At 60.4% G+C, this 10724-nt stretch overlaps 1 protein-coding gene across 5 annotated transcripts in view; it reads left to right on the top strand.

The window, feature by feature from the left end:
- Positions 1–10724, top strand: part of PPFIA4 (PTPRF interacting protein alpha 4) — a 60570-nt gene that overhangs the window by 23508 nt on the left and 26338 nt on the right. For all 5 annotated transcript variants that reach the window (XM_057374410.1, XM_057374411.1, XM_057374409.1 and 2 more), the window contains exon 2: positions 3605–4542. In XM_057374410.1, coding sequence (XP_057230393.1) covers positions 4306–4542 — 237 coding nt within the window. In that variant the 5' untranslated portion in view covers positions 3605–4305. The remainder of the gene's footprint in view (positions 1–3604; positions 4543–10724) is intronic.

The following is a 10724-nucleotide window of genomic DNA, read 5'->3' as shown; positions in this document are numbered from 1 at the left end:
ACATCCCTGGATCTGTGGGTGTTGCTGTATCCCTGTCCCTGTGCCCACATCCCTGGATCCGTGGGTGTTGCTGTATCCCTGTGCCCACATCCCTGCACACTCTCCTGCACCCATTGCTCACTGAACTCATTTCCTGCTCCACAGGCCTTGAAGGCAGCAGGGTTCAAACCCAGCCTCGTCCTGGCTCCCTCCTGTGCCATCCCAAACAAACCCTTTGCAGGTGTTGGCCCTTCCCAGTGCCTGAGCCACTGCTGGCACTCGTGGTGTTGCAGTGAAAGCTACAGAAATGATCACTCACAAATGCATGGGGTGGGAGAGTTCCCTTGGCTGCTGGAGGAGTGGATCCAAGATGGGGGTGCTGGAGGCAGCTCAGGGTCTGTCAGTGGATGTGTTTGGCCCCGCTGCAGTGCAGGGAATTTTCCATTCTTGGGCTCTGCTGTGCTTCCAGCCAGGATGGGCATACGGGGCTGGATTGTGTCCAGAGCCTGCTCGGATGTGGGAGAGCGTCCCTCTGGATTTCCCTGCCGGGGACTCTCTGGGGATTGTCAGRGTGCAGCAGCATCCTTGGGAGCACAGGGAGCCCTGAGAGCCCTGCTGGCTGTCCCCCTCTGCCTGGGGGCTTCAGGCCGGGCCAGGGGGGCTCTTGCTGCTCTCTGTGGTGGTGGGAGGTCTTACCCACCACCACCCACAGGTGGTGGGTTTGTAGCAGCTCCTGCCTCACACCACAGGGTATGTCCTTGGTGGCTCAGGATCGGGGGGATGTGACCTCCCTCAGTGGGGTCACCCCTAAACCCTGGGCACCGAGGAGCTTTGGGTCACCAATGCTGCCTTGTCCAGGACAGTCTCATGCTTCACTGAGTGTCCTTACGGACAGAGCACAGAGGCTTTTGGGGCCCCGTGGAGCAAGATGGGTCCATCCTGGACCAGCACTGGTGCTGTCCAAGGTCCCTGTGATGCTGTGATCACCCTCCCTGGGCTCAGGGGCCGGGCTGTGCTCCTGTCCCCATCTGCACAAGCACACAGGAGCAGCAGGATAGAGCTGTGGGATTTCACGGGTTCCTGTGAAACAAAGGCCCCCCAGAGACACCCGTGTATGACCCCAGCCATGGGGGGAGCAGAAAGGAAGTCAGCTCTTGGCTGTAAATCTGTGCCTCCTCCTGCACCATGGGGTCCAGCCCCTTGGGTGACCACCACGTGGTGTGGGAAAACACCAGGGCCCTGGCAGCATTGGCATCTGCAGAGTCTCCTGGTGCTAAGGGACTCTCTCCTTTGCAGCTGGGATAAATTTCCATCTCATCACCGCTCTGGTCAGATTTATGTCTCGGTCATTCCCTGAAGCATTTCCCTTCCCTGAGTGCTTGCAGGGCTCTTCCCTCCGTGCCTTGATTAATATCTCTTAATTCATCTGCTAATTCTTCCAATTCCCCAGCAGCAGCTGGGCTGGGCCGTGCCCACGTGGCTCCTTTTGCCATCCAGGCTGTGCTCGGGTGCTGCCAGACTTTGCACAGCCTGGATATTCTTTCTGCTCATTCCTCAAGTAAGAGGCACAGCAGGAGAAGGGGGTACTAAAGCCACCTCTTTTGGGGTTTTCACCCAAATTAGCGGGGCTTAGCCCTGGGGTAGGACTGATTTCTGCTCTTCTTGGCCCTGGATCTCCCTGGAGCCTGGGACATTTCCCTTCAGGAAAGCTGGAAAGGGCCACGTGCCTGTGGGTACTCCTGGGGCTGCTCAGGAGATCTGGAAAGCATTCTGACTGCTCTGTTACAGGGTTGAGGCTCCTGTCCAGCTCAACACAAGGAGAGCAGGGCTGGAATGGTTGCTCTCTCACTGCCCTTTCCTCACCCTGCCCTGCTGTTGTGGGGTGCTGCAGGGATGAGCTGTCCCCATGGTTATCCTGCGAACCCAGTTATCCTGCTCATCCATGTCCCAACAGCCGGGGTGAAGCCTCAACAGCCCTCAAAGCTTCAGGACACTGTTATGTGTCCACAACAGGTTTTATCCCATTTGAGGCTCCAACTTGTGAAGGGAGGGGTGGGCACCACCCTGTGACAGCCCTGTCCCATGAGCCAGCTCTCAGCATCACACATGGGATGCACAGTGAGGGGCTGCTGCTTTTGCCAGAACTTCTCTATTTTTAGAGAGTTTTTTGTGTCAAACTTCCCCTCAGCTGATGGGCCAATGTCATCCCAAGAGCAGAGCTCTGATTTCCTGGCCCCAGCAGTGTCCAGGTGTGACAAAGGCACCTCCTCACACACATCACCTTTGATGAGGCAGGTGTCCACTGTGCCATCGAGTTGTAGGACACATAAGCTTTCATCCCAGCCCAAGGGGCCAGAACCTCTGGCCCAGACCCCAGTGCAGATCCTTTTTATCCACATGCATGTGTGGGTTTGAAAGGGAAGTGACACAGAATCACAACTGGTTTGGGCTGGAAGGGACCTCAAACCTCATCCAGTGCCACCCCCTGCCATGGCAGGGACACCTTCCACTGTCCCAGGCTGCTCCAGCCCTCTCCAAGCTGGCCTTGGACACTGCCAGGGATCCAGGGGCAGCCACAGCCTCGGATGCATCCAATAGACTCAGAATATTCAGAGCTGTCTGTGAGCATTTTGTCTGAAAAGTTTAAACTTGAAGGGGGCCTGCCCCAGCAGCAGCACTAGAGCAGCACTCCTCACCCTGGGCCTGCCCAGTCGTGTTTTGCTGCTCAGCTCGAGCCCTGCCCGTGGTTTGTCCCCTGGCACAGATGGTGACCAGGTCTCCAGGAGGCTGGGGTGACAGTGGCAYACTGGCCCTCACTGCTGGGGACCCTCACCCAGCTGCAGAGGGCTGAAGTTCCCACAGGGCTGTGCCAATAGAAATCCCCATCTGGCACCTTGTCTGGGATGGTTTGGGGCTTCAGAAGGGGAGCTGAGGCTGTGGGTACCAGCATTACCCCAGAGCTGGGTCCACAGGTCCAGCCATGCTTTAATCCAGCCTAAACACTGCCCAGATGTCAGTTCTATCTCCCCCCTCCAGCCTCTCATCCCTGGTGCTTGTGCTGGGCAGGAATTTGGGAATGCTGCTGCCTCCATCCTCTGGGATAGGTTTGACCAAGGGAGGATGTGCTGGAGTTCAGTTGTCAGTGAGCACCTGGGTCCAGCACATCTGTCCAGAGAGAGGGGGGAGCTCAGGGGGAACATGAATCCAATTATGCAACTCATTTGTAGCCCTGACTTCCTGCCCTGACTTCCTGCCAGGTTTGGGCCAAACTCAGGTTAGAGCCTGATTTTCTGTAAAAGTGGATTTTCTGAGGCTGGAGAATGCTGAGGCCACAGGGGCCCTGGGCAGTCAGGAGCTCCCCATATCCTGGCCAAGGATATGTGAATGCCAAAAGCAGTTTGAAGACTTGGGGTGCCGGGGTTGCTGCTGTTTTCCTGCAGCCTGGTACCATCCTGATCTTGGTGCAGTGGGAGCAGGGGACACAATTCGGCCCAGCCCATTCTGAGGGGGCTGAGCCCAGCTGGTGCAGCCCTCGAGGGTCTGATGGGGGGCAGAGGGGGCTGGGCAGGCCCCTGGGCATTCTGGGGCCAGCCAGAGGATCTGATCTCTGTTCCCTCTCCCATAGGTCACTGCTGGGTGCTTGAAGAGCTGTGGTGCCCGACAGAGACACGTTCCCACATCGGCAGTGACACCTCACCAGCTTCAAGGACAACAGCGCATTGTCACCAGAGCCCCCCTCAGCATGCTGGGGCAGCCCAAACGTTCCCTGGACCCTCCCTGTGCTGCTCTTGGCTTGGGCTCTCCATTGGGACAAGTCCTCCAGGGTCACTTTGTCCCCCTCTGAACATCCCGTGGGTCACCAATGCTGCAGCCCCTCCAAAAGGCATCAGGGAGGTGACACACAGGACCCCAGGGAGGTGGCACGCAGGACCCCAGAGAGGTGACACACAGGACCCCAGAGAGGTGACACACAGGACCCCAGAGAGGTGGCACACAGGACCCCGGAGAGGTGACACACAGGACCCCGGAGAGGTGACACACAGGACCCCAGGGAGGTGACACTCAGGAGCTGGCAGTGACGAGCAGCTAGTGGGGCACTGGTGACTGTGAGGACCCTGTTGGTGGCCAGGCCGTCCCTGCACCCCGCTGGAGTGATGCCTGCTGCTGCTTAGCACCCAGCAGGAAGGGATGGGAGGTCCCCCTGCATCGAGCACCCCGCTGTCCCCTCCTGTGCTGGCTCCCCTGGCCCCCAGGAGCCCACAGTGATGTGACCTGCACTCAGCACCTCGCCAGCCGCACCRGGACCCTCCCGCAGCCAGCCCAGCCATGATGTGCGAGGTGATGCCCACCATCAGCGARGGGGACCCGCTGGGGCCCCCCCAGGGCTCGGAGGCGGACGCTGACTTCGAGCAGCTGATGGTGAACATGCTGGACGAGAGGGACAAGCTGCTGGACACCCTGCGGGAGACACGCGAGACGCTGGCTGTCACCCAGAGCCGCCTGCAGGAGACGCTCCGGGAGCGGGAYCAGCTGCAGAGACAGCTCAACTCAGCGCTGCCGCAGGTGAGGACTGGCCCTGGCGGGAGCAGAGCCATGCCAGGGACACTGGGTGAGGGAGGGTGGCCTGCTGTGACAGCGGTGGCACTGCTAGCTCTTGCCCCTTGTGTCCACAGCACTTCCTGTCGGTTCTCCCAGGCCAAGCCTCATGCAGCTCGGACATGTCACCTTCTCTGTAGCCGTGCCAGTCTGTGAGGAGGGGTGGCAGTGTTATCCCGTGGGAATCAGGGAATGGATTTGGAGAAGGAGCCCTGAGGACACCCCAGGATGGCAGCAAGGCAGAGGCAGAGCCAGCACTGCCCATGGGGACAGTCAGACCTTGGGGAACAGCACTTGGGGGGCAAGTGGCACATTGCAGGCAGCACATCTGCCTTGCTGCCTCCAGCCAACTTCTGGGATGTCAGGGAGTGCTGAGCCCATTGTGGCACCGTTAATGGGAACATGAACCATTTCCCATTTCCCATTAACCACTCTCCTCCCACCCTGGGGAGGGCAGCCCCACTCCTGCCCCTTCCCACACCAGGAGGACTCCTTTCCATCAGCCACATTCCCCAGGGGGACAGTGGGACTAGTGTGTCTTGATTTGGTCCTGAGAGGGGACACTGGAGGCAGGRCTGGTGCAGGGACGGGGACATGTCTGGGAGCAGAGGGTCAGGGGACAGCAAGGCTGCCCAAGTCTATGCTGAGCGAGCAGCCCAGGCGTGGGAATCAGGGCTTGCCTTGGGGCTTCTGCTGAGGCTCTGCTCCTGGTTCCTCCACCTGCAGGACCCCTCCAGGTGCTCCAGAGACCTGAACTTGATCTCCACAAAGATGTTCAGGCCAGAAGAGGAGGAGGTGGATGAGCTCAGTGTCACAGGGCTGTGCAGGATGAGTCTGAGCTGCCCATCATCTTTGTGGGGTCTTGTGGGACAGCACAGTGTCCCAGCACTCAGACTTGGGGGAAYAGGGATTTTGGGGGACTGGTGTTCCACTCTGTTGTGGGTGTGCTGTGGGAGGAGCCCAACAGCCCATCAGCCAAGGGAAGYAGGAGGCTTCCAATGTTTCTGTCTGTTCGGACTCTGCAGTGCTGAGACCTGACATCCTCCTTGCCTCGGTTTTGGGGTTTGGAGCATCTTGAAGGCATGGGAAATGGATTCAAAACTGGTGGCACAAGCCAGGACAGTAATTGGGCTGGTGGCTGGCCAGCTCTCTGCATCCCTGCCTTCTCTGGATGGGGAAAAGCAGTTTGGGAAGACCTGCTCCATGCACAGAGCTGGGCTGGTGCTGCCTGTGCCCAGGCTGCTGAGAGCAAACCCCCACGGGGCTTGCAGGAGCTCCTGGGGTCCTATGGATGAGCTTCTCCCTTCCTGAGAGAAGTGCTGAGATCCCTGAGATGTACCCAGGGGTGGGTGCACCCAGTCCCACCAGCACCTCCCTGTGCCTGGGGCTTGGTCCCCCTGCTCCTCGCTCCGGAGAGAGCAAGCCAGGTCACCCCGCCGCTCTGCCCGCCCCGCCGCATCCTCCCGGATTAAGGGATGCGCGGATTTAGCCTCCACTCCCGCTCCGGGGCCGGGCCCTGGGAGCCTCRGGGTGTGCTCGGAGCCATCTGGGTCAGCACACAGGGACCCGCTGGCAGCGCTGCGGCCCYGGCCGGGCCGGCTCCGGCCCCTCCGGCCCCGCCATGTGACGGGGGCAGCTCTCATGGGGCATTCCCCGCAGCTGCCGCTGCCTCCTGCACTCCCTGGGCGGGCAGGGGGCTCCACGCCCGGGCACGGCGGCCCCCGCTGCCCCCCGTGCTCGCTCCCGGACATGAGGGCTCGGCATGAACGCGGGAAGCAAATCCAAAGGCGCTCTCCCGGCCAATGGGATTAATCCCAGCATGTACCAGGTAAGTGGGACCGGGACACGCGGGTGTCTCCCCGGGGCACCGAGTGGGGCATCCTGTGTGTCTGTCCCAGCCTCCTCCTCTTCGWGAGCCCTTTTGCCTGGGAGCTCCCCGCAATGTCTCAGACCCCTCTAGGATGGGATGCAAGCGGGATTGCTGGGAGAAGCTCTTCTTTGGGGGCAGGACTGGGCACCCAGGCTTAGCGRCAGTGTCCCCTGGGTGCAGGCAGGCTGGGATGCGCTGCCTGGCAAGGCTGGGGTGGGTGGCAGCTGGGGATGTGGCACTGTGCACCCTCCTGGGGTACAGCCTGATGTGGCTGTGTCAGCACGGGACCCAAAGGCACAGGCTGGGAATGTGCCTCTGGTGTGGATCCACGCATGGGGTAGGCAGGGCAGTGTCTGTCCAGGGCAGGGATGCTCCAGGGATGCTCCTGCCTGCCTGCAGCTCCCATTGCCCCTTCCTGTACCAAGCCCTGCCCACCCCCAATCCACGGGGGCATCCCTGAGCCCCCAAAAGGCAGAACTCCAGGGCGATTTCCTGGGGAGACTAAGCTGCCTTAATGCTTCTTACATGATTTATTTATTCATGTGGGAGTGCTGAATGCGACTTAATCGGACTGAAAGCTTCAGCTCCAGCCCCCCTGCCCTCCCTGTTGTGCAGGGAATTTGTGGCCGAGGATCGAGCCCTGAGTGGGGTCTGGGTGCTCTGAGCAGCCCCCCAGCTCAGGTTCTGGTTTTGCTCCCAGCTCCCTCCTGCCTGGCCCCCCAGCTCAGGTTCTTCTGGGCACAGGTGCCACCAGGGGATGTAACATTTGGGGCTCCAGGTGCATCCAGATGTGTTCCCAGTGCAGGGTCCTGTGTAGGATGGAGCTCCTCCCTGTCCTGCCATGGCTTGGGGGTTTGGCAGGAGTCCCTGTCCCCAGCTGGGTCAGGAGGAGAACAGGCTCCGAGATTTCACAGGGCTGAGGCTGCCAATGGCCATGGAAACCTCCTGCAGTTCCTCCTGCCAGGAAACTGCTGTGCCTTCACTACCTCTTGGGGCTGCCYGGAGAGCTGAGATCTGGCCTTTTTGGAGTGGGCAGACCCCCTACAATTCTTCAAACTCCCTGGAGGTCCTCCAGAAGCTGGGGAAGGTCCTGACATCAAACAATCACCACAAATTCTTCCCATTTAACTTAAAAGTATATCTCGAGTTAACTTTTAAAGACCAGCAGGAAAATGGGAACCTCAGCATCCCCAGGGGTAAGAAAACACCCACAGGGTAAGACCCTGAAAGTGTCTTCAGGTTTTGGAGGGAGGGATGGAGGGATCTGGCAGCTTCCTGTACTCCTGCAGGACCAGGATGCTGAGATGTTGGATTCCTGCTTGCCTGGCTGCACAGTGCTCCTCCCTGAGCAATGCCAGGTGGAAATGCATATCCTGAGGGAGGGAGGGAGGACACCAAGTGCCCAGGGATGGTGTGGCAGAGCCCCAGCTGTACCCAGGAGGTCTGGGACATGCTGGTGCCCAGCACTGGGGTGGGTGATGGTCGCAGCCCTGGGTTTACCCGGCAGGATTTAATCTGTGTAATCCCATGCTACAACTGCCGGGGTTGTGTTTATCCCCCCGGCTCCAGTTCGGGGCTTGCTCCTCATTCTGTGCCGCTCCTGGGACAAGGACGAGGGGGAAGATGGGGCAGCCGGCAGGCAGCGGGTGGAGGGGGCTCCGTCCCTCATGTGCCACCTCACAGCGCTGCTTTCCCGGCGCGGGCATCCTTCCCACACATCCCCGCCGCTCCCGTCAGGAGCAATCACTCCAATTAGGGGCTTTAAAATGCCATTAATCCTGCAGCTGGAGCCGGTTTGTCCCCAGGCTCGGGTGCGCTGGAGCAGCAGCCACGCTCCTGCCACAGACATGGCATTGTGCTGGCTGTGCTGTGATCCCGCCCCATCCCTGGCTGTGCTGCGGACAGCGTCGGCAGGGAACAGCGGGGCCCTGGCCTGAGGACTTTGGCATTTCGGCTTCTCCGTGCTACAGGCCTTGGAGCCTTCCCTCTGTGCTTYCTAAACCTCTCCTTGCTTTTCCAGCCATCTCCATGTGGCTGGCTGGTTCCTGACCTCCCTTCCAGCTCTTGCCTGTGCCTTCCCCACTGATGCAGCCAAGGAGAAAAATCCCAAACCCCCAACACCCCCAACTGTGCTAACTGAAGATCCAACAACATCCTCCTTCAATGCCTTGTGTAGTGCTCCAGGTCTCCCTCTCTTCTCCAGCAGTGAAAACAGCATCCCTCCATCCTGCTCCATCCCTCCATCCTGCTCCATCCTGCTCCATCCCTCCATCCTGTTCCATCCCTCCGTCCTGCTCCATCCCTCCATCCTACTCCATCCCTCCATCTTGCTCCCTCTCACCCCAGGATTTGGGGCTGAGCCCAGTCAGTCACACTGTGGGAGGTTTGTTTTTTATCCAACCTGGCCCCTTCCCAGGCTGCTGGGCTTCCTGTGGGGCTCCCGGGGACTCCTAGGCTGTGTCTCATCGTCCATCCTTTGACTGAAGATCAGGCACCTCTCCTTCACTTTCTAATCTGTTTATAGGTGTCCCTGCTTAGTCCCAGAGCTTATCAGAACTGGGCAGGCGCCACTGCCTCGCCTGGGAGCCGTGGCCAGGGCAGAGGAAAATCATCTGGATCTCCTTTATCTGCACTTTGCTGGGATGTAGGGCCATGGCACACCTGTGGGTGGGCCTGGAGGCTGCCCTGGGCAGTGTGACTCTGCAGCTGGGGACAGCTTGTCATGGTCCCCAACTTGCCTGGTGCTGCCAGTGGCCCGGAGCGAGGTGGCAGCGCTGGTATCTGGCACAGCTGGGGCTGGGGGAGGCAACTACAGGCGGGTGCTGGAGTGATATATTCCTATTTTTTATTCCCAAGGCATCAAACTCGGGCCCTGTGTACTCAGCTGACCTCTCTGCTGGCCTGGCTCGCCGCAGGGCTGTTACTATTTTTGGTGTAAATGTTCCTTTTTGCAGCCTTTCCCTGAGGGGGACGGTTACTGAGGGCTCTTTGATTTGCCATGGGATGCTGCAGGTGTGGCACAGGATGTGGGGCACGGAGCACAGGATGCAGTCAGCATTCCTGCTGGGATGGAGGGCTCGGGCAGGAACACCCAAGGGAAGGGCTGGCGGGAGCTCTGTGCTGTGCTCTCCCTGCCTGTGACCCGGTGACCGCGTGTGCGCCGGGCCGGCTGCGGCAGGGACTGCCTCTCTCTCCAGAGGATTTGCTCCCTTTTAATCCTCTCTTTCGGGATGAAATCCTGATTGCGGGAGCATCTGCACCGCAGAGAGGGAATGCGGGGAGAGGAGGCTGAGTGCTGGTGGTCACTGTCCCCAGTGCTGGCCATCCCTGTCCCCAGCACTGGTGACCTCTGTCCCCAGGGTGATCACTGACCCCAGCAGTGGCCATGCCTGTCCCCAGCAGTGGCCATCCCTGTCCCCTTCCTGACCCCCGTGCCCTGTCTCGCCCAGCCCACGCTGCCCAGCCCTGTTCCCTGCAGTGGGAAGCACATCCGTGTCCACAGCCGGTGTCCCCTGCCAGCCAAGGGGCAGAGCAAGAGGTTTCCACCTTTGCAGTTCCAGATGCTTTGGGTCCGCAGGGTCCCTGCCCCAGTGCTGGAAAAGCCCCGAGCTGCTGTGTCCTCCACCTTTACAGCTCGGGCTGCTGGAGGACATTCCCGGGGCCATCCCAGCTGCCAGGGTGCTTTTCCCGAGCTCCTGGAGCCCTGCCGCCTGTCTCTTGGCGCATTGAAGGACTGGGGGAGTGACAGATCCCTGAATCCGAGGCAGCCAGCGATGCAGTGGCACCTCTTTGGCACATGTCCCTGCTGCTTTCTGCTCGCCGGCATTCCCAGCCCATCTCTAATCCGCAGGGATGCTCGGGAGCTGCTGGCAGCGCTTGCATAACCCACRGAAGGCGCACGTGTGCGGGCGGCCGGGCTGTGCCGAGCCGAGCTCGGCCCCGGGAAGGGCTGGGCTGGCACGGCGGGGTCCCAGCGGAGCTGGGTCTGCCGAGGGTTCCCGGTGCTCTGGGGGCTGTGGGGTGGGATGGTTCCGGAGCAAGTGTGGGGTGGGGCACGGCAGAGTGGTGACACGGGTTTGGGGTGTTGTGACAGATCTGGGGGAGTGCTGGTGGGTAGAGGGGTGATGCTAGGGCTGGAGGGATCCCTGGGGAGGGGATGGGGCCAGGGATGATCCCAGGACTGGAATGATCCTTGCAGAAATGGTGTGACAGGGGTGACCTCGGGCTGGCGTGGTCCGCGGGGAAGGGATGGGGCAGGAGTGGGTCTGGGAAGGAACGG

This window comes from Malurus melanocephalus, unplaced genomic scaffold, assembly GCF_030028575.1.
Source record: "Malurus melanocephalus ecotype Western Australia unplaced genomic scaffold, MMel_1.1 scaffold_224, whole genome shotgun sequence".
NCBI classification, from domain to species: domain Eukaryota; kingdom Metazoa; phylum Chordata; class Aves; order Passeriformes; family Maluridae; genus Malurus; species Malurus melanocephalus.
This window is presented reverse-complemented; position numbering and strand designations above follow the sequence as displayed.